We start from the raw sequence: 24,356 nt of genomic DNA on the forward strand, positions 1-24,356 counted from the left end.
GGTTGATGAACAGAGTGCATTGCTACATATTTACATTAATATTCGTGTTTTAAATGTACTTTACGGAAGAAAGTGGGAATGAACTAGTGACACCGATAGTGATCATTCACCCATAAATCATTAATTTAAACAATCAGGTTATTGAAGAAATCAAAAACATTAATAATAGTGGAGACGATTCAGATATGTTCCAGAGTTTTAAGCAGTAACCGAGTTAGCTAGGATTCATGTCGAATAAAATAATTTACAGAGTATGTCATAATTTTTGCAACAGATAAACTTATGATAGATTATAGAAATGAAAAATGTGTTATTTTACGTTAACCTGTCTACAGTACTTCAACTTAAATACAGGTACGGTATTCTTGTTTGGACAGACAACCTGATTAAGGTAGTAGGAACTCGCTGGAGCAGACCGCTTCTAACAGGTTGGTCAGGAAATCTTTAAGGGAGGTCTATATCAGTAGTTAACTTTCAAAGGCTGATGATAATGATTCTTTGTTGGTCAATTACAACATGGCAACCAAATTACTGGGCCATTCAAATTAAAAAAATATACCATATTCTAGCTATTAGTTTGTTCTTAAATTGGTAGGTATATAATCTGGTAAAAAATATATAAATAATCAAGTCTGAATTAAATAAATAGCTTGATAAAACTATTACAAAACTAGGAAATGAGTTGACGACGATTCTGCGTAGGCATTAACGCGTGTTTAATTTGTATTCTTAAAACCGACATTTTAGGAATTTGGTCATGTTGACCTACAAATTCAAATGATATACGGTAAAAATTATAGGTATTAATGCGAAATACCAATTGGATGACTTTTAGTGCATTTAATCTATTGTTATCAAGCATGACAAATGTTCAAACATTTTTTTAAAAATAATTGAGCAGCAATTTGCAATTCGAAAAACCAATAACATAAATCCATGACAAAAACAATGTTTCTTTGTCGATTATTAAAAAATAATATGTATTTACCTATTATTATAAATTAGAATTTCGATCTCAACGCTGAAGCACTTACCTACCCTACAATAAATTATTTACGTATTTTTTATCTAAACCTGCTATATTAGAGGATTAATTGTTAAAAAAAAAAATACTTATCCGAAATATAAACTCCCACTTGAATACCATTGAATTGAATACGGCTTTGTTTACAAGTCACAAAGTTGAACTTATGTCATCGCACATAGGTCAAAGGTATGACATAACTCGGGTAAGCGGTAATGGATTAACATCGACAGTTATGTAATTTTGATCGATGGTGGTGATAATGGTGACAGTGAACCGGGCGACCGCGGCGGTCGGTCGCGCACTCTTGAACTTGAACGAGATTGTATCACGACTTGCAGCCGTGCTACCACGAATGGCGAAGATCGCGATGAGACGCTTTGATTAGCTCATTTTAGTTATAAATGTATAACGATCAGTGGCAAAGGGTCCAATGCCGCCTTCCCTTTCGTAATTATGTAAAAATATAATTATCTTTTGATTTGCGAACTGCATTCATGCATATTAGAACGTATGTATATGCGTATGGGGTTCTCTTTTGGAAAATTTCACTCTTCGCCACTGCTACCGATAAAGAGGTAACTAGGTTTTTGAAAGCTTTTTAGGTACGCCTTGTATAAGTACGAATGCATTATTATTTCAATCCCAAAACATAATATTTTTCACATAATTTATAATTTTACTAACAAAAAATGATACAAATAATTTTGCTTACATTTTCGGTCTTACAAGTTTGGCTGTTCGATATTACAAGATTTACAGGCGATCCTCTACGCGGTTCACCTACTTCAAAAAGTGGCAAAAATCCGGGGTCTTATAAAGAACTTTTTGTTACGTAAAATCCCAAGGACTCTCGAAAAATGTACCTCTTAAAAATGTATTGTTATTATAATAGACTTACCTGAGCACGTAAGCGTCGACTTGCTCGCTCTGCGTGAAAGAGATGATCTCACAGCGCACGATCTTGAGAACACTCTCCCATTGTTGACTAAAAAAAATCAAAAATAAATACGTTTGGTTGAGTATGATTTATTGCGTAACTATTACAATATTTCTACTGGAAAAGTATTGCATTCCAATGAGGTGTAGATAGGTAAGTTATAAATTGCGCTACCCAACCCTTAGGCAGAGGGGGTTCGTGATTTGGGTGGCGTATTATACCCAAGACATATAGGAGAATCATTGGCGGTCTTAACCGACATGAGGCCGCAGGCGATAGCAAAAAAAAAAAAAAAAAACGACGCGAGGCCCTGGACGGAGCAAAAGTAGAAGTTCCCCGATTGTAATAGTTTCGTCGGTAAGATAAGAGGCCCCGGGCCGTAGCCCGGTTCGCCTCCCCCTAAGGCCGCCTCTGGGGAAAATATTCCTGAAACTACTAATCTGATTTGTGACAGCCTGCTTTATTCCCGAATGCTGCATGCTATTTTCCTTCCAAGTAAGGACTGTTACGCGGGCGGGTCTTCGAGCAAATAAAACCACTTTTAAAGATCTGATAGTTACAAAACACTGGCGCAATTTGTGTGCCTGGTGGTGCCTACTATCGCCACTTTGTTACAACATTTTTAATCCATATACTTATTCGTTTTTTGTCTCCATGTCTCTATGAATATATCACAAAAGTCAACACAACAGTGTTAAAAACCCATTCGTTTTATCATTATAAAAACTCGTAGCTTTTATTTTTTTTTATAACTATGATTTTCCATTGCAAAACATTCCTTTATGTTCATATTATATAATACCATTGGACATTATATTTGTTTACATTATTTTTTTATGAAATACTTTATTTTGCTTTATTTTGTGTGTGTCATGGTGTGCGAAAAATTGTTATAACAATAATTATGAAATAGCTAATTTAACGTTACTAAAAATAGTCACATTGTTTCTTCAGTTATTTGTATCTTTAGGCTTTATGTTACTTTATAACTATTTAGCAAATATTTGTTCAGAGAATATTAAACAACTATGCTCACTTATGAAATAAATAATACTGATCAAATATTACATAAGTAAATAAGTTCAAGGAAATCTAGCATATTTGCCATAAAAACTGTATATCCAATCTTCATGTTATGTAACATTTTATTTAATTCAAAAAATAATTAATACATTGATGAATATTATTGAGATCAAAAATGTGTAACAACTTTTGGAAAACAGGGACCATTTTATTATGATTTATTATGTAAAAAAAAAATTGTACTGGAATGGCTTTGTCTAATTCTTGAATTATTGAGAATTTCAAATTTATTTTATTGGTACAATACTTACAATGCTAGCATAATTTAAGGATATTTATTTAGAAAAGATTAAGGAAAATAAATAAATTTTATTGTTCTACAAACAATTTATAAAATATTAAATTCAGTATTTTTCAATTAACATATATTTATAAATAAATACGATTATTGATTCATCAGTCAAAGATTTACTTATATTTACCAACAATATGTAATTTAAAAATATCATTAAAAGAAGACTATTAGGTTTTTTTAATACATTCTTGACAATATGATATGGACATCGCGGTTTTTAAGATCATTCGTTTTCAAAAAAGATATGCTGGTGAAAATATTAAATGGATTTGATTGATTATATGCATTTTCAAATCACGCGCGAGCGGCGTGGGCTGGGTCCAACGGTGGCCTCAGGCCAACCGCGGCCCGCCGTCTCTCTAGCCGACCAACCGCAAACGAAAATAGTTAAACAGCTGACTCCAGAACCTTCTATTATCAACAACCATGCGAGAAAGCAACAAAACAATCTTTCATTGCTAATACACCATGACTATTTCAAGAATAATATCGCCTTTTGTAAAAGAACTCAATAAACTGTATTGACGAATGACCGATAACTGAACATTAAATTAGCGAGTAGGTAATCAACCGTGGAAGTTTTGCATAATGCCGGTAACCTCAACGGTATGTTTATAGTTTCACAGACGAATGCAATAAAAATCACGGAAAATTACTCACCGTGTGATTTTTCTCAAATCCGCATTTTTAGCCGGCGTAAACCATATTTCTATAAGTTTTTCGACACCTTCAAAAAATTGCTCATTATTTTCACTATTAGATATCATCTCCGTTTCAGCCATGGCTAGGTTTTGTTATTGTTATTTTAGTAACGCAAAATTAAAAATTTACTGGATTTTAAATCCACCGAGAGCTGTATATACCACCACGAACAACAGAAGTCGGAAGTTGACTGAAGTGAGAAGTCTCAATGAAATGAAATTATTGGCAAAATGCGGACGAAAGAAGAGATGGCAGTATCAACATCTCTTTCTATCAGAGCGAGCGAGCCGGCGCGCGATGCGTTCGGAAGCACAAACCGGGATTAAACCGAACAGTGGCGCCTCTTTTATTTTATGCAAAATGTTTGTATTGCCATACCAACAAAGATAATATGAAAATATTTACTTAAATAAAATATAAATATTTTTACACAATAAAAAAATGCATGTAAAAATTATTTAAATGTAGGTAATGTGTAGTATTTTAATACCTACAAGAGACCCCCGTGATTTGGTTTACGTAACCACAGGTTAGGTAAACCGAAACATATGGTCTCTTCCATGCCGGCCCATATCAAATCAATTTCAAATCAAATCAAATCAATTTATTTTACATAAAACATGGTATAAATTATGATGTTAAATATCTTACATGACGTGCAACATGTTTCACCGTTTCAACGGTGTGCAAATACCAAAAGGTTGTTGTTTTTTTATTTTTGCCTATACGGCATTCAGCTGAGGAACAGTTTGGCGGCTCGCATATTCCACCCAAAGCATGTGCTGCTTCAAGTGGAGCATGAAAAAATCAATTAGCTATTTTTAGAGATCACAGGTACGAACATCACATATAATATTGGAAAATCTATTTTTCTTTAGAAAAACCGATTCATGTCTACAATAGATGTATAGTATTAGACATATTAAAAATTAAAAAGCAAATTCTTCATATCTGGAGGTATGAAAAAGAACTGGAATCTTCTAAGTAATACATATCCTTCTGGCAACACATTATTACAAATGAGTCAAGGTTTATTACAACATACAAATCAGAATACAGATAATTATGAATTTATCATTCAGCAAAAAATGATGCGGAGGTTATCATTCAGGAACTCTGGAGCTTATTATTAAAAACTAATGTTTGACCATACAATTATTTATTTCTGATATAACTTTATTCGTCATAAATTGTCAAACTTGGCCACAAGTTTATGCAGATGACCATTTTCAACAATTTTTACTGGTTTAAATTTTGGTCTTAAAACAGGAATTTCTGGAGGAGAATCAGGCTCTTTTTCATCACAGTAGAAATCTTCTATATTTGGCTCTAGATCTCTTTTTATGTTTATGCTTGAAGGTCTTCTTTCCTTTTTACTTTTTAATTCCACATTTGCATTCAATTCAATCAAGTTCTTATAGATTCTATCATTGAAATGGAAATTGAGTTTCTTGGTCACCTGCAATAGTAAAAAATTATGAGTTCATTTTATTTAATGAACATTCATATTTGGGAGGATGAAATGAAAGAATAAGGGTAAACAGATGAAAGCCATTTATTGTGCTGCCATATCAGGGATATCAGTATAATTTGCAATAATATTAATTAAAACACGGAAAAATAAATTTAATTTCATACAACATCTTCATACAATATATTATGTCATTAATTATTATGAGTTCATTTATATGTTTTCCCCCAAACTAATAACATTGTTACTACTACAATGCCTCGAAGATAAGTGTTATAATAGAAATACCCTGAAATTATATTTTTTATTGGGTTTCCCCCGTAACTGTTAGTTATGAAGTCACCATGTTAGGTATCTATTATAACTTATGCAACCAACCATTTATCATTCATATTGTAGTACATCCAAAAATGTATTTAGCACATTAGGTATTTTTATTTTTAGTAAAGAACTAACAAGTGTGTAGTTGACAATCTTTAGTCACATTAATTTAGACGTTGGTGTTTAATAGAATTTTTGGGTAATACAGTAAAAGCGGAATCATTTTCTTGCTCCTATCCTGTCAATATGGGATCAGCACAATGCATGTTTATTTATGAATCTTACAGAAAATTTTTAGCTTGGATTCTATAACTAGCTACCTATTTCATCTCAAGCACCTCTGGAAGATCCTATCTCAGAGAAATTGTTTGAAAAACCCACAATGTTATCAAAATCGAGTCTTGGGACTCCCATAATCCAAACAGCCGGGCTTTGACTCCCTCCATAGTTCGAGTACTCTGCCACTACGCGACGAAGATAAAAAATGCTGTAAGTATACCATATAATATAAAATGTAAATTTTCTGGAACAAACCTGGTTTTTGTCAATATTTACATCGTCTAGCGGCGCAGAAGGTGGCGCAGTTTTACGCACATCAACTAAGTAATTGGCTACAACTGCGCTAGAACATAGCGACGGTTGATTAAGTGTGTTTTCTTTTTGCGCGGGTTTTTCACTTGTTACCTTTGAAGTACTCCCAACATCGTGTGTAACATTTTTACTAGTAGATTTCACTCTTTGTTCGTAGTTTCTGACTAGAGTTTTTTTAACTTTAGTATCAATACCGGATTTCTTCATGGCTAATAGTGAAAATGTTTGTTTACAAAAACCAAAGAGAATATAATCACTACGTTTTAAGAGACAGGACTTAGTACAAAGTAATAAAATCGAATTTACATGGCGTATCAATACCAATATCACGGAAGAATACGTCAGGAACGTCAAATAACAATACTACCAACTGAACAAAATACATAGTGGTGAGCACTTTTATCGATATCGATAAATTCTACTGGTGGGAATCGACGCTAAAGCTACTTTGATAAAATTCATATAATGTATTTTCGAGTCCACATTATCAATCCAACTCGCAATATACAGTGAACATTTTAGCACTATAATTACAAGGCTGGACTAAAATGAGGACTCAAAATGAAAAGCTTTCACATGTTGAATAATAATTGTATTTTAAAATAAAATCCTTCATTCACCATGTAGGCGAATATAGTTGCACTTATGATAGGTCAAGTTACAATGAGAATATTTAATTATAAAGTCAAAGGATGGTGACACTTCTTTGTCGCACTTCTCTTGAAAGATATTATCATTTGTGCAATAATTGTTTATAAAAACATGGCACGGAAATTCAAACAACATTTCATCAGGAAGTGGATCAGCTTTCAAATTTTTCGATGATATGGCTGACTTTCTAAGGCGATTGTTCTTTTTATTAAAATCTTTGTTATTAAAGTGAGAACCACACACATATTTCAAAGTATGCAGCTTTTCTATGGGAACATATATCAAATCTTCTTTTCCCACAACCTGAACTCACTTTCGGCATCTGGAAATATTTTTTTAATTGTAAATAAATTGCTTATTAAATTATATTTAAGCCTAAAATCATAAACAGTGCCCAGGCACATTGATTGCTCAACGCATTTTTAAGTACACACATAAACACATACACGAATTTAGTATTTATTGTCCTGATGATCAGTCATCAGGACTTACTATACTATCTTACTAATATTACAAAGCGTGTGCATGCAATTGTATGTTTATTATTCGTACCCGCAAAAATCTAAAATGATTGCGATTAAACTTGGTATGTAGATAGTTAGAATTACTACTTTTTATTTACACTATGTTCCCACAGAATCTGGACTTAAATAGGTGAAACCATGGAGGGCAAATTGATTAATAAATTTAAACAGGTATCGATATCGATAATAATGACAACATCACTAGTAACATAATGGTAATTAGAAAATGAGAATTTTTATTATTTCTAAGCTACTTTATTTACGCGATGACTAAAAACATCTAATTAATGCTTATCTGACCTCATCCAATGGAAATTTCGCCATAAACATTCTGCTTTTGTGATTTATTCGACTGGCTCGATCTCCACAAATTTCACACGTAATGAAACGTTTTTTTTGGTGGCATGTCTTTAAAACGTATTCACTTACACCAACAAAAACACTTTTGGTATATTTTTACTTGTTTGAATAACAAATAATACAATCATAAATCAATAAAACACAAATGTATTCCAAAACGTCAGGAAGTAAACAAACAATAATAATGGCGGTGAGGAATAGAAAGAGAAACTGTACTGAGAGAGAGAGATAGCAATATCCGCCATTAAATGCCATGTCAATTCCATACAAAAGATTTTTTGTTCCTTGTTGCGCTAGGCTGACAAAAACAATTCAAACCAAATTTGAAGTTTCAAACTCTCAACTTTACAAATTTTTTGACAGGTAGATAAAATTGCCAGGAAGAAAAATTCTTTACCCGCAATAATAATATTGAAGATGTGAAAATGTTTGAGGAATGAGGATGTTTCAACAAGCTTAGTAAGAGGCTCGAGCGCTTAAAATCATAGAATGGATTTAGTAGTAGTCCTGGTAGTGGTTCTCGCTATGCACAGAGAAAACGGGGCAAAATATCGAGAATAAATTTGCGGATACGATAACACTTCCGAGTTCGAACGAATGTAAAACTACTACCCAAAACGTATACTCAAGTAGGTTCTTCTGACTCACGCTTCATTGATTATATCATAGAATATGTATTACTTATCAATTTAATATCATTTAAAGTTTAGGGGATTTCCGCATTGGAATAGTTTATCGCAAAAAATAAAGGATTCTAATTTCTAATACGAAATAAACGTATTTGTGATAAGGGAAATCCTTACCACTGAGTCCTTACCACTAATTTCCGAACAAAATTGTGTCAACGTCAAAGTCAGCTGTGAGCATAAGATTTTTGAACGAAATTGAATTCGTAAGCTAAATCGACTGTACGAGTTATTTTACACATTTATTTATTAGTTTTATCGTGATAGCTGTGTAAATACATTAATTCGTGTAATTATTTACCGATAGGATATAACTGTATAATAAAATTTCAGATCTGTGATATGTCTAAAAAAAATATCGAATTTTCTGTAAGTGGTGAAATGATTTCATGCTGTTAATTTATTAAAAAAATATGATTTGAGTTGTGATAAAAATTTTCAGAACCCGGATAACCTACCAGTAGAGAATGTAACGATCTCTGTGCATAATGCGGGTGTTGTTCAGAAAATCAAAGCATTGGTGAGCATATGCAGACAATCTTTAATTGTACTTACCAAATGAATGGTTGTGGGTAATGTTCATAACATATTTCAAGTTCTGATACTACTGCAGTTTACATCTACAGTTGTGTTCAAAGTTTAAAGAGACAAGGGATGCTATACATAATTTGGTTTTAAAGCATATGTGCTCATATTACATCTTGTTTGTACATACATTTATAAAATATTAGGAGAAATTTATTTCATTGAATAAAGATGAATATGATTCATTCAGAATTTTTAACACTACTTGGCAGAAGGGAGATGTTATTCCATTAATATTATGTATTAAACAAAGTCACAATGAACAATTCTAATATTGTGCAACAATTTGTGACTGTCAACATAAGTATTTTTTATTGCCTTCAATAAGGAATAGATAAAAGAATGAGTTAAATTACGTTTCATTTAAATAATTTTGAATTTGGTATATTACACTAGAAATTAACATGTAAAATCTGGTAAATATAAATAAAATTCTCTATGAATAAAATAATCATATTTTGTATGTTTATTCTAGAAAAAATGTGTATCTATTTGTATATATGTCATTATAGCCTTGTAAGTGTATAAAATGAAAGTTATCAAATGGTCATTTACAAGTGAATTTTATACACTATAATTTTTAATTACTAAATTCATGTTATATGTTATACTAGATGTTGCTGGCATGTTTTCTCATAAAAATAAAACATTGCATGATGACAGTGCTATCTATTTAAAAACCTTAAAAAATCATTATATCTTCTGATAGGTGTCAATTAATAGGATAAAAAGTAGCCAGTCCAGGAAATTCTCTACCTGTGTGGCAAATTTAACATCTAACAAATATCTTCACATTTTTAGAAACTTATGCATTTATAATATAAGTAAGATAAGATAATTTAGTAGGAGATAATTAAGTTTTTTCATTATGCGTTTACCAAACATAGACTATATGTAATTAAATTAGTTTTAATGCATATAATAAAAAAATTTGCATTTAGGACCCCTATTGGGTTGAGAAAAGGAAGCTGACATTATATGAGAGGCCACCATCAGGCAGTGCCCTGGTGCTGGGGGCGGTGGACGCATGGAAGACCAAGATGAAGGTTTATGCAGAGGATCTCAAATGGTTACTCAGCTTAGAGTATCATCAGTAAGTATGTTGGTTCTGATTTTTTTTCTGTGTGTCCACACAAAGTAATGAAAAACACTCATTACACTTTTATCTATAAAGGAGTAGACAAAGGTGCTACTATGGCACCCCCTTTTTGCCATGTGTGTTTTATGTCATGATGTCACACAGGGTGAGCCTTGACACTGAGTAAAAAAACCCCACTATCACCAACCTGAGATTTGAACCCAGTTCTCAGAGAGGTGTTGTACCACATACGCAATACAAATACGCCTCCAAGATAGTGACATCATTTTGTCTTTGTTTCCTATGGACAAGGATTATGTATCGCAGCTTGCATACTTATCAGTTGGTATATATTTTGCAATAGATATACATCTATTTGTGAATAAAGTATTTGCTTATTAATGATGTTATCAGTTTGTTATCAGATACTGTAACATGGTTTAGATAACAAATAAACTACTCTTATGGTAAATGGAAATGTTCCCATTCAACCAAATTAGAACTTTCGATAATACAAAATAAATACTATGTTAAATAATTGTAAAATTAATGTATTAAACCTTCCAACAATACTGAAACAGGCTGGCATAATTGTTTCTACTGGCGTGGGATTAATCTCTAGGCAATAGACACTGCAACTAGACTCCACTTTGCTTACCAGCTGGTCCAGTGGAGTCAGTATGTCATGCAAACATAAAAAAAAAAATCTATAAGTGACATGGTTTTTTTCTAAAAGTCTACCTTCACTTGTGGCCAGTATTGTATCTATTATTCTTTGTACATTGCAGGTTTTGGAGCACAGTATTGTACCACACAGAATGTATGGATATGCTAGTGTCGTTCCTACAGGAGGCAGACCCTCCCTACCTACCCCCACATGACATAAGAGATGTACGGAATCTCTACGAGGACATTAGGAGACTGATACTTATTGTGTTTAGCAGAATTGTTACTAATAAGGAAAGTAAGGTAAGGATTAGGGACAATATAAGAATATCTATACTATTATATAAAGCTGAAGAGTTTGTTTGTTTGTTTGTTTGTTTGAACGCGTTAATCTCAGGAACTACCAGTCCAAACTGAAATTTATTTTGGCGTTGGATAGCCCTTTGTTCGTGGAGTGCTATAGGCTATATATCATCACGCTATACCCAATAGGAGCGCAGCAGTAACGGCTAATCTCAGGAACTACCGGTCCAAACTGAAAAATTCTTTTTGCGTTGGATAGCCCTTTGTTCGTGGATTGCTATAGGCTATATATCATCACGCTATACCCAATAGGAGCGGAGCAGTAATGGCTAATCTCAGGAACTACCGGTCCAAACTGAAAAAATATTTTTGCGTTGGATAGCCCTTTGTTCGTGGAGTGCTCTAAGTTATATATCATCACGCTATGACCAATAGGAGCGGAGCAGTAATGGCTAATCTCAGGAACTACCAGTTTGAACTGAAAAATTCGTTTTGTGTTGGATAGCCCTTTATTTGTGGGGTGCTATAGGCTGTATATCATCACGCTATGACCAATAGGAGCGGAGCAGTAATGAAACATGTTGCAAATACGGGTACAATTTATTAGTTTTGAGAGCTTCCGTTGCGTGCGCTGCGTAAACGGTTAAAGTGATGTATGACGGGATTGTTCCTCTTAAAAAGTTCTAAAAAATATATTATAAAACAAAGTCCCCCGCTGCATCCGTTTGCCTGAACGTCTTAAACTCAAAAACTACCCAAGGTATTAAGATGAAATTTGGTATGGAGACAGTTTGAAACCCTGGGAAGAACATAGGCTCCCGAGAAACTACTACTTTTATAACGGAAAACTTTAGCCTGAAAAACTTTATAACGCGGGCGGAGCCGCGAGCAAAAGCTAGTAATATTATATATGAATTGCTAATATAACCATATTTGTTGGAAACTAAAATTGTAATATTAAGTTGTTCCCTTATTTTAAAATGTGAAAAAAGACATTTGCTATGCAAAAACTACAACAGATATTTATGAAGGTATCAGATATTTTTTGGTTTATCGGAACTATGTATTATTATACAGGGTGTGTTTTAATTGGAAGCTTTCTAACAGATACTACATTTAAATATGTATGTATATAAGTTGAGAGACCTGCTTAAGGAGTGTGTTCAGTTTTTTATTTTCCTTCCAAATGTATATAAACTATATGACCTTATTTTTACGAAATTTTGGCACATAAATATTTTTGCATGTATGAGCCAGGTTTGAAGTATTAAGGGACAACCGGATCATCCTTTTAGGTCATATTCATACGTAAAGATCGAGAAGATTGGTCAAATAAGTAGCTAGCACATGGGTAACCACACATTGGTAAACTCTCACGATTTTTTTCAGGTTTACATTTATTTTGCCTAATTTTATATTAGTTAAATGCAAGCATTGAATGCCATGTATTTCAATAGACCCACTAAAATATATACGTATACTTTTAATTATAACACTAATAACTCACTTACAGTCGCAATGGATGACCAAAGAGTTTATGGGAGATCTGTTGTACAATAACTTCATATTCACAATGCCTATAATATGGGACATATGTTTGACATACGGCGTCGACAACAGTCGGCACATAGGCAAGATACTGGACAGTGTGTTTACACTGCAGCCGCAGTATGAACGGGACGCGGTCGCTGCTGTCGCGTTTGTTAAAGAGGTAAGTTTTACGTGAGTTAATAAAGTAATGAATACTAATATTGAAAAGCTGAAGAGTTTGGGGAATATTAAACCGTTTTTGAAAATGTTTTCACTTATTCGAAGTTACATTACTCCTGAGTACTATAGGCTACTTTTTATCTCGGAAAAACTTTTTCATGTTGGCGGAATCGCAGGCAAAAACGAGTAAAAAATAAATTCAGAGAAAGTGCTATAACAACCTAAAAATGAAGTTGATTTTTTATTAGAGTATCATGAGATAAGTATATTGTCATAAGTTTTTGATTACTATTTATCTATGCAATATACAGGTTGTTGCAAAAAACTTGTATGTACATTTAATAAAAATAATCCAATTGGTAACTTGTAAAAAAATTACAACACAAGCTTTTTTTTCACAGGCTTTTAAATTCATAATCCTTCAAGTAAACAAAGATTACGATAGTGAAGAACCGCCGAACCTTCCAGAAACGTTCAAAGGTTTCAGCGAGATCCGCCGCCCGTCCACCAGTAAGCAAGACAAGTTAACATTTGAAGTGCTGCGGGACCTTACCATACACATGCTAGACACCGCCATGACGTTACGAATATTCATTGAAGTGTACCCGAAAAGTGTTACGATATTTAGAAAGACCAGTTTTCTTATTAGGTGAGTTTTCTAGAATATACTTACAGACTATGTCGGTGGCGTAATTGTAATGCGTACAAGGTATGAGTACGTCTACGGCGCTGAGGTTCTGGGTTCGAATTCCGGGTCGGGCAAAAAATTATTGTGACTGGGTATTTCCTTCTTAAACATTACTTAGTCGCAGTTCGGAGTCAGGAATGTGGTGTGATATCTCCGTGCCTCGGAAAGCGTGTAAAGCCATTGAATCTGCGCCTGATCTCTCTCAAGTCATGTCGGATTACCGTCTCACAAGACTACGAGAGTGAAGGAACAGAGAGTGCACTTGTGTATTACACGCACACTTATGCACTATAATATCTCCTGCGTACTCGGTTGATCTCTGTTCAGATTGGCCGCCGTGGTTGAAATGAAATTCGACTAGAAAAGTTTTTTTTACTTGTAGAATTTATAACTTTCCTTCTATTTAAAAATTAATGATAATCAGATCAAAATGATTGCTAGATAAAATAACTTAACTGTGTTCCCAATATTCATATATTGAGTATAAGTATCACAACATTTACTTTAATGTAGACAGTTACTTCGATGTGTCAAAAAATAATATTTTACAGATTCAAATAAATTATTTCATTTCAAATACAGTTATCGATGCAATAATGACTCCCTTTTTGGGTTCATAACTGTCATAATGGCTCACAACTGAAAAATTGGTTGTCGTTTTGTAATACATTATAGTTGATATTCCAGCATAGTCCAGCTGTACGAGTACGGGATCCCGCTTCTATACGAGAAGCTAGAGGAGGTCGGGGACGAGACCAGCGTGCAGTACACGCAGGTGGAAGGGTTCATAGACGCCGCCCGCTCCGAGCTCATCGACATCTTCAAAGAAATGCTTGCATACTACAAGAACGCCATACTGAGTGGGGAGTGAGTATACATTTTCATTTTGTGGTATATTTTTAGTATGGCCCGAAGGTGGATTAGAAGCGATATCGCTGGCCATAATTATTCGACAATTATAGAGGAATTTTTGATATATCCATCAGCTCTATGGTTAGTAAAAGTGGTTTTAGGGAAATGAAGCATGATTCTTGGTAGATCTTATAAAACTATATTTTAATGAAACTATATTATTAAATTATTTTTTGTACCTAAATCATTATTTTATTTATTTATTATTCCCTCTTCTTTGAACCCAAGTAAAACAATTAAAATAAAAATACAATAAGTAAAATGGGGGTGTTATTGCTCTATATCTATATATCATGAGATGGATATAAGAAAAGGGGAAAAATTCCTTCTTTTTCTCTTATTATACTTTTTTTTTGATAAGTGCACGACAAAGTTACCCCACTTCACCTCATGGTAAGTGGAGTAAAAGCGGCCATAGCCTAGTTCTCTATAGGAATTTCGAAGGTGTGTGAAGTCTACCAACCCGCACTAGGCCAGCGTGGTGGACTAAGGCCTAATCCCTCTCAGTAGTAGAGGAGGCCCATGCTCAGCATTGGGCAAGTATATAATACAGGGCTGATATTATTAAGTGGAGTGGGGATCCAATAGAATGACAACTGACGAGAGATGATTATGCCTCGGCAGTAATCATCATTTAACTCCTCAGAGGCAGCGTCGCGTCTCACGTGGAAGACTTCTTGTCCGTGATGATGGAGGGGCTCTCGGAGAGGCTGCTCATCAAAGACTACCACTCGTCTTACCCCGTTCACGAAGACCTGGAGATGCTGCGGCAGGCGTACCCTGACATGTATCCTTTTTACACGGACAATTTTAGAGTTACCCGCTTATTCGTAGACGTTATTTATCTAAAGACGGAGCATTGATGTGTTAACGTCTGTTTCTCAAAAGTCTGTTTCTCAGCTTTGTTTATCTGACAGCTTGCTGTTTGTTCAGCTTTGGTTTATCTGACAGCCAACTAGATTCAAGTTGTATCTCAATAATAGCCAATCACAACGGCCCTATATCTACGCACTGCGAAGGCTGCCATGCCGTCAGCACTGAGAAACAGACTTGTTATCACAGCAATGCTCCGTCCTTAGATAAATAACGTCTATGAATAAGGGGGTTAGATTGTAGCTGGAATAGTTAGTGTTTGCTGGACATATAAGTTTAGTTTAACATTCAGTTACTTTATAACGTATACGGATATGCCTGGAGATGGCTGGTAGCTGGAATAGTTTGTAGTTTTAGTTGGATTTGTAGCTGTACTTTGATATTCATGGTTTTCCAGTTAGAATCGGTTGTTGCTAGTGTTAGCTGTGTATGTATGAGTGTTGCAATACTGTTACTTAGTATTTGAACATTGTTATTGGTTAAAACCGGTTGTAATTTGTTTGAAACAGATACATCCATGTGTAACTCGGAAAAAGCCGCAATTTTGTTTTTTAGGTTAAGAACTTGAAAAACCTTTAAAAAAAAAAATTAATACCATATTTCAATTTTTTTGTTATGGTACTGCTCTTATAAATTAATGTAATTCCTGAACGAGAAATCAGTGACCCAGTAAAAACAGATTTCATACTTCAAGCAATATATTCTAATTTGGACGAGCCCATACCCGACATAAATCATACAGAGACAATAACGAACGGCCATGTTGAAACCACAGACAACACTCCCACACCACCCACAGACAACGAAATCCCAGACAGCGTGAAGGAAATGTCTCTGATCAGCGAAGTGAAAGACATATTGCCACATTTAGGAGACGGTTTTATTTTAAAATGTTTGCAACACTACGGTTTCAGTACTGAGAGAGTTATTAATAGTATATTTGAAGATAATTTAGCGGAACCTTTAAGGGGTAAGTTGGTTAACCATATTTATTCTATACAGCAGAACGATTAGCGGCCATTTTTGTTAACGATCCCAATCTCAATCTTCGATCCTACCCCGAGGATAACCACTTCACGTGACCCACGCATGCGTAGTTCGATTCGTGGCTAACTTCAAGAGGCGATGAACCGCCACACAATCAAAATAAAACATCTGTAAGATTTTAAAAAAAAATTATCCTGTTTGCTTAGAATGTGGCAAAAACACGACACGACTCCTGACTCTCGCATTAGTCTCTCCATCAACCACAAAGATCAAATTTAAATATCGACTTACGAGTTGCGTTTTTTTGGGTCATTCTAAGGGCGCTGATTGGTTCCTACATTACATTCGAATTGAAAAGTCTTTTATTGCTGCTTGTGGTTATAGCACACAAATACAACTTTATTTTTTCAAGTAAAATCATATCAAATAATTTATAAAAAGCAATTTATACCGCTGGTGAGAGGATATTCTGTCTCCCCCTGGAAACCTACTACCGTTGTCCTTATGCAAGGTGTATAATCCACTATAATTGACCATGTAAGTGTGTCGCATTCTGGGATCAGCCTGTGTATATTCGGTTTCTAATAGACCGGCATAATTTTGTCAACTGACGAGGGATAATTATCTCTTGTCAGTTCACACTCTATTGTACTCCATTTCGCTTAGCATCAGGTGCAGTGAGGTCACTTTGCTGGCCCCGTATAAAAAAAAGAAAAATTAAATACTTTCAACATTAAAAATGGATTGTCATTTTTTTTTCAGGTTTGGACCAATCCCTGCCGATAATCCCAGAGGACCCACTGGACAAGAAGTTCCTGGAGACAGGTATTCAACGGCTGAACGTTTTCGACGGAGACGAGTTTGATATCATGACGCGAGATGACGTCGACCTGAGCCGCATCCACGTTGGGAAGAAGAAGTCCAAATATCGAGACTTGAAAGACATGTTGGACGATAAGTCTGATGTGAAGAAGTTAGGAGACATCTATAGCAAATATAAGTGAGTTGAATAATTACGAAGAAAATGGGCGCTTAAAATGTGGGCCTAACGAATTATCATAACACGTTTTAAGTTAACAAGCTATGAGCTCTGATATTTGATGGTTAGATTCCGTACCCATAAAATAATGTCAATACTATTTTGTGACGTCACCTGGTTCTACAGCGTCAAAAAGCGGTGCGTAAGAAAGAGATAGCAAGATAATATGCGCTTATTCTTAATCATATAATTATTTTATGCATAAATTGCTGCATTATTATTTTCTTATTGTATTAATTTAATAGTTTTTATTGGTGGCTGTCAGTATTTGAGCGACTTGCTTGGATTTCTTTTTTGCCTCGGCGACCTTCTTTATCAAGAATACTGTAATTTTATTTTGCGTTCTCCCTGCCACCGACTTGTTTCGTGTGTTAGACGTTTAATTCTAAGTGGATTCATCCTCGAGCCTTTGCCACCCCTTTTAGCACATTGTGTCGGGCCGTCTTTCTTCTAGTCATGCTCTCCTAAATCTACTACGTTAGTATCCCCTGATAGATGAATATATCGACCTAGAGCCTACGATGCCGAAAGCCGACCTCTCCCCGCTAGCCGCTAGCCGCTAGCTAGCCAGTATAAAGCTGTAGAATGTGTTCCGCAGCCTGGTGTGCGACGAAGAGGCGATGTACTCGGACGAGTACGACGACACGTACGACGCGGAGGAGGTGTCGCCGCGCGCCGACGAGCGCGAGGACGCGCGCCGGCCCTTCGTCACGCCGCGCGCGCTGCAGGCACACCACGCGCACCAGGTCGGGACACACCTATTGTTTAACCGACTTCGAAAGAGGACGAGGTTCTCAATACCACTGTGTTTTTTTTGTTGTAATAGTCACGTGTACAATAATATTAGACCTGTATATACTGTCCCACTGTTGGGCACGGGCCATCTCTGCTACTGAGAGGGATTAGGCCGCCATGCTAGTCTAGTCACGTGTAGTTGAAGATTTTGTAATGGGGTAGTTGACGACTTTTAAATACATTTATTACAAATGTATCACATCCAAAATATTTCAGAAAAAGAATTTTCAAAATCCACGCAATAATAAATAAGTTGTAAAGCTTTGAAATTTGGCGGAAAGGTAAGCTGTCAAATTTCAGTGATAGTGAATAGTGACGTCACCCAGTGCCATCGGCCATAATGCTGCGTGAGTGAGAAAAGGACAACGCGATAACCCCACCTCGGCTCCACTTTTGTTATATTGTTTCAAATATGAATAACTGCCTTATTTTTCAACTAATACAACTAATTTGATGCTGATTTCACAAAAGAATTACTTTTTCATATTATTTTATTACATATAAAATAATAAACTAAACCAAACATAGGCAACTATTATAGACATTTATAAATAAAGACCTTCAGATTTATAATCATCTTAACTTTTTAATTAAAGGTGGCCTGTAACCACTAAGTAAAACACAAAGTAACATACTTGAAATAAAAAAAAATTGATAATAAATCTCTGTAAAAAATATAGGAAGAGTCAGAAGAAGATTCAGCGGCTGAAGAAGTGCCCTCTACGAGCAGTAGGAACAGGATGGACTTCTGTGTGAACCCAGAGGAGATGAGAGCGAGGAGAGAGGCCAGCTTCCAAGCCAGGAGGGGGAAGGGACACCGACCGCCGCCGCCTTCCAAGTACGTATACGGTCTTAAAGTGGTCTTATGTTTATTAACAATGATGCTACTTGATTGCAATGAGTCAAAAGATTTTGGAATTAAGCCCGCAGATGACAGAATGATATCGGCTTCTTTGGCGAAGTGCCAGCGCTCTTGGGTTGGGAACCTGGTTTAAATTTTCCTGGAATCTGAACTGTGCGGTTCTGTGTTCGTTTACAGTGAAAATGCAGTAATAAAAATTTTGTTCATAAATATACTTTTTCATAGTTTTCAACTTTATTATTTTCGCAGGAATGTCGACGTCATCGGCAAGCCCAAAGGTCAAGGTCAAGAGAAAGATGTCCTGGCAAACAGAGATCGTAAGGAGAAGCACAAATCCGCAAGAGCCAATCATAATAGGCGGCAGGGCGCGCAGTGGAAGCGCAGCCAGGGGATGATGCCCTCATAACCGACCCCACACACCCAGGGGACGCCAAGGGACATCCGCAATAAATTCAGCTGACACATTAAATATAATTAAATTATTGAACTGTAGTCTCGTTGTTAGTTGTAGAGTTAAGGTGCGGTTCCGAATGTAGAATTGGGCTACAATCGACTGCAATAATTGAAACATTTTTTACGACAATAGTTAAGGTGCAGTTCCGAATGTAGCGACCGACTGCAATCGTCAAGTGTAAATATTATTAATTTGTATAATATTTCAATGGAAGTGTTTTCCGAATATGACAAAATTCTCTCCTTTTTCTCAATCCTTATTTATTATTCCTTCAATATTTACTGTGGTCAAACACAGTGACCGCCTTAACTGAAATAAAGCCCCCGGGGAAAAAAACCGCCATGAAGCCCCGTTCGGGGTAAATAAACGTTCCTCTATTTTAAGTTTCCTCGGTACGATGCTAAAAAGGTCCTCTGAGGCATCGTGCGCGGCTTCATGAAGCGCAAGGCGGTTGCCCAATACGCCCCCCTCCGCCCTAAGGCCACCTTTGACTCCAGGCCCAATTATCGCTCCTATACCCCTACCACAAATATTCAAATAATAGTACAGTAAACTCAAAATGTATGGCAAAACAGCATGAATAGGTTTTTTGAGGTATAGCTTGGTCTAAAAATGTTAGGGAAGTAAGATTAAGGTTGCAACTGCATTGCCGTCGTGTTCGGAACTGTACCTTTATTGCAGAGTAATATTTATACTGAAAATAATCGAATTTATTTCACAGTTAAAGTAAGTCAGTCGTTTTGTGTGAAGACTGTTTGAGTAACAACTATGTTACTTCTATGTATTTGTAAAAATGTTGTGCACATTATTTTAATAAGACTTGAATGAAATATCCATATTTTGAAGTGTTTTAAATCAATTTATCTAAAAGATTAGTAGTAAATTGACAACACTATAGGATTTGAAATAAAACTACATAACGGATTTTTGCGTGATGTATAATTTGTTACTCACGAAGTTTCAGACTGCAGATTTCATGGCAAATAAACAAATCTGTCGCATAATAATTGCAAAGTAATTTTATTTAATGTTGATTGATTGAGTAAATATGAGAAATAATACTGTTTGTAAGTATACGCTGATACTAGATGGTGAAGCGCGATTCGCCGTCACTGTTGCCAATCTACCGCGGGCACAACCAGTTTATTAGAATAGTTTTGGCTCACAACCTTAGCTACACCCGCGTAAATAATTTTTTCTGGGATAAAAATCCCGCTTTATATTTTCCTCAGATAAAATAGAGCCTATATTTTTAGTTACACCTCTTGCAATACATCGGTATGTATTCAATGAAGTAGTTTTTACGTAATGTGTGTAGAAATATACAGACAGACAACTATCGTTTTGGCTTTGGTCCTCTAATAAGGACTCCACATATTTGTTTTTCCTCAAATCTGTAATGTATATAATATATATTTTTTTACACTATAAAATATACATAAACGTCGGCTATGTGACCTATGATTTCGACTGCCAACTAACTGCCAACAGCGAGTCTTAATATCCCTGAATAATATAGCCAATATATAGAATTCTTCGATGTGTAGATTGAAGTATTTTATACACCATACCTTATACTGAAGACCCTAAAGATCAAATTAGTGCGTTGTGCGACATAAATTTATTTGGGCCATGCGTCGTATTGAAACGATATAAAAATTCGCTCCTAACAACAAATTCTTAGTTATATATTTTTATCCGTGGCATTAGAAACTAAATATTTATTGTGTTTTTTTTTTACTTGGTGGCACCGCGTTACTCGTCAGGTAATATTCTCGCATTAGACTACTCTGATAGGAAGCAAATTTTTACTCATTAATGGAAGGTAGTTGGCGTTATACGACGAATATAAGATATCACCAACGCCATCTATCGAATTAATCGACATATATTAGTGAGGTATATAATATATTTCTATTTCTATTTCTATTGTATGAAAATATGTGCCGAGCACAAAAATACGTATTAGCGAATAGAAATTATAATCGCATATTTTTCCATATTGTAAATATGTACAAACATCATTATGGTATGAGTTTGGTTATTAATTTATTATCAAGATATTTGGCGGATGTCAAAAACAATATAAGTTTACGAGGACATCTTGAAATATATTATATATATAAAATACGTTTACAAAGACATTATCCAATCTTTAAATTTATCTTTATTCAACACTCCCACTTAAATATTCATTAACTTCTAACTTAATAATACTTCTAACGTGATATAATATGAGCCCTGTTTTATATACTGTCCCACTGCTGGGCACGAGCCTCCTCTACTACTGAGAAGGATTAGGCCTTAGTCCACTACGACTAACGACCACGTCCAATAATCAATAGAAGCTTGAAATGACGTTACGCATAGTTGAATTATTTTTTCATACTTGTGGGCAGACAGCAATCTATCTAATCTAAACTATGTTTGGTGTAATTTTCTCAGCTGTTAGTTAAGTGAAATAAAAACCGTTTTTCGGATTTTATCGCCATTTTTATACTATAATTTTCTTCCGACGCTTCAATAAAATGACACTACTTTTTGTTCCACTTTTAATCGACATTGGAGAGTAAATTTAGTTTAAAGCAATCATGGAAAAAAATAGTTTTTAAAAATTCGTAGTTTGTATTTTGTTGAAACATTGCTATAATAAGCTGGGAAGGCGCAGTGAACCGTAAAGGACAATTTGTATTGAAATTATGCGTATTAGTTTTAACTTGTGTGATATTCATTTCAATATTTATTTTAATAAAGGAGTTCATAACAATCATGTTTTATTTTAACCCTATTTTGGAAAAAACAAATAGTTATCTCTTTTGTTCTATAAAAACAAACGTGCATACGTGAATTACTTTCAACAACCAAAATACATATACTATATAGTATATACATATACATATACTATACACTACTATATTTTTGCATTATTGATAGAGTAAATTTTATAAAGACTTAAAAATTAATATAACTACATATACCACTAGTTTTTAATTACCGAAAAATGCGGTATCTACTTCCGTTAGGTACTGTAAGCATATTTACCAAAAACAGTAAGTAGGAGGTTTGGAGGAGTGTAGTTGTATTCTAAAATTTACCAATAGCATTTTAGAATTACCCTGGCATTTGTTGCATGTACATATAATGGGTTTTGAACAACTGGATATCTTCAATCATGACGAAAAATGACAATGTCCTCGATCGGTAATAAAAATAGTTAGTAAGTATGTCAACGTATCTTTTGTTTGGTACAATTTACTGAACCTAATTTTATTGTTTCAATATGCCAGTACGGTTCATTTTGTATTACAATCTATTTAAGTTATTTTATTGTTTCAATAAATACTGTCAATATGGTCAACATTCAGCCGGCAACGCTACATCCAATAAATATTTCATTATTTATAGCGCAAGTTACCATTTAGCAACACTAACAACCTTTAACTATTCTCACGCGCAAGTCAAAAGTTATTATGAATTCAAATACAGCGTAAGATCTTCGTTGATCGCATTCAAATCAGGCGCCATATTTGCAACTAATTTAAAACGCGTAACTGTATGTTTTTGATATTTATGTGTGAAGTTATTGTACATTAAAAATAATGCCATAAATACAGGCCTTATATGTTCTAGGGATCCTTTAAGACAGATAAAGTATTTTATATGAATTTTAACTTAAAATGCTCTTCCCAGCTTAAGGGCGCGTTAACCGTATTTTTTGAAGCTATCTATTCGAAATTTATAAAACATATAGAAAACTTATCTTTGGTAGTTAATTTTTTTTATAAATTGTATATTAGTGTAATTATTTCATAATACAAATGCCATTTAAATTGTTGATTTCGTACTGCTACTCCTAAAGAACTCATAACTTTAATAAACATGCAACACTATTAAATAGACAATTTGACAAGAAATATTTTGTTAGTTCAAATTTTTAAAAAAGACCTATAATTGATTTTTGAAACAAATTATTCGTAAATCTTTGCATATTGCCGCTGTAACTCGTGCGTTGAAAATGGAATTAATGCTCAAGACTGGTTGCTCCAAGGAGACTTAATTGATATTGTAAAGCCCAACTGAAAGAAGTTTGGAAAATATGTAAATCAGCTCAGCTAATCAGTTCTACATAAAAAAAAAAACAAACAAAAGCTACAATCACGACATGTGTTTTGAGATTTGTTTATAAAATATTATACCTTTGACTAAATGAAAGCCGCTACGATTGTAATTACACGAAAAGTTGAATTGAAAGGAAATTGAAAAGTTGAATGACCGTACTCGCGTCTCTATCACCGAAGGGTTAGGCAGAGGCGTTACCATTAGACTCATACACACCATAATAATTATTCTAGCAAAACTTGCATAAAAATTATGTAAACAAACATTGTGTATTTAAGTTTACATAAAGTATATATATACATGAAGATAAAAGTTCCACTTCTAAGCACTTTGTGCCCAAGGAGATGAGATTTGGCATAATTAAAATTTATATGGAAAAGAAATGCAGAAAAATAAAAAGTATGTGTAATATGTGTTACAATAATATAAAATTCGACGTACAAATTTCGATTACTGGAAGGCCACCAATACATAAGTATTCGATTTTGAACTAAGGAAAGTATAATAAAATATACTATGACGCGGTAGTCCGTTAACTTTTAAAATTTCTAATATGGTCATAACTTCATACCAAGCCACATCAAACAGCGGAAATGGGGACAAAGTACGGAACACCGGCAAAAATTATGATAATTTG

General features: G+C 34.5%; 3 protein-coding genes across 3 annotated transcripts in view; 1 reads left to right on the forward strand and 2 right to left on the reverse strand.

Annotated features, from left to right (window-relative positions):
• LOC115452933 (S-adenosylmethionine decarboxylase proenzyme) overlaps positions 1-4,379 on the reverse strand; it is a 28,828-nt gene extending 24,449 nt beyond the window's left edge. Inside the window, exons 1-2 of the mRNA XM_030181556.2 lie at positions 4,003-4,379; positions 1,926-2,012 (exon numbers count right to left, since the gene is read on the reverse strand). Of these exons, the coding sequence (XP_030037416.1) occupies positions 1,926-2,012; positions 4,003-4,124 (209 nt within the window). The 5' untranslated portion in view covers positions 4,125-4,379. The remainder of the gene's footprint in view (positions 1-1,925; positions 2,013-4,002) is intronic.
• An 807-nt stretch (positions 4,380-5,186) lies between these two features.
• On the reverse strand, positions 5,187-8,367 carry LOC115452937. The gene is made up of 3 exons (XM_030181563.2): positions 8,272-8,367; positions 6,371-6,666; positions 5,187-5,503 (listed from the first exon to the last, which is right to left on the reverse strand). The coding sequence occupies exons 2-3, from the start codon at positions 6,632-6,634 to the stop codon at positions 5,228-5,230; spliced, it is 540 nt and encodes a 179-aa protein (XP_030037423.1). The 5' UTR covers positions 6,635-6,666; positions 8,272-8,367; the 3' UTR covers positions 5,187-5,227.
• Positions 8,368-8,786: 419 nt separating this feature from the next.
• On the forward strand, positions 8,787-22,367 carry LOC115452936 (activating signal cointegrator 1 complex subunit 2). The gene is made up of 13 exons (XM_037437042.1): positions 8,787-9,017; positions 9,091-9,168; positions 10,175-10,326; positions 11,100-11,280; positions 12,794-12,991; positions 13,392-13,639; positions 14,366-14,545; positions 15,237-15,377; positions 16,126-16,433; positions 17,213-17,450; positions 18,088-18,235; positions 18,965-19,122; positions 19,396-22,367. The coding sequence occupies exons 1-13, from the start codon at positions 8,991-8,993 to the stop codon at positions 19,550-19,552; spliced, it is 2,214 nt and encodes a 737-aa protein (XP_037292939.1). The 5' UTR covers positions 8,787-8,990; the 3' UTR covers positions 19,553-22,367.
• Positions 22,368-24,356: the final 1,989 nt, after the last annotated feature.

This window comes from Manduca sexta, chromosome 10 (genome assembly GCF_014839805.1).
Source record: "Manduca sexta isolate Smith_Timp_Sample1 chromosome 10, JHU_Msex_v1.0, whole genome shotgun sequence".
In the NCBI taxonomy this organism is placed as follows: Eukaryota; Metazoa; Arthropoda; class Insecta; order Lepidoptera; family Sphingidae; genus Manduca; species Manduca sexta.

Bases quoted from the DNA above. Each gene is read 5' to 3' on its own strand.
- LOC115452936 (XM_037437042.1), top strand. From the start codon at position 8,991: ATGTCTAAAAAAAATATCGAATTTTCT. The intron at 13,640-14,365 runs GTGAGTTTTCTA...TTGATATTCCAG, and splicing joins AAGACCAGTTTTCTTATTAG to CATAGTCCAGCTGTACGAGT. The intron at 19,123-19,395 runs GTACGTATACGG...TTATTTTCGCAG, and splicing joins CGACCGCCGCCGCCTTCCAA to GAATGTCGACGTCATCGGCA.
- LOC115452937 (XM_030181563.2), bottom strand. From the start codon at position 6,634: ATGAAGAAATCCGGTATTGATACTAAAGTTAAAAAAACTCTAGTCAGA. The intron at 5,504-6,370 runs GTTTGTTCCAGA...TTACTATTGCAG, and splicing joins TAAATATTGACAAAAACCAG to GTGACCAAGAAACTCAATTT.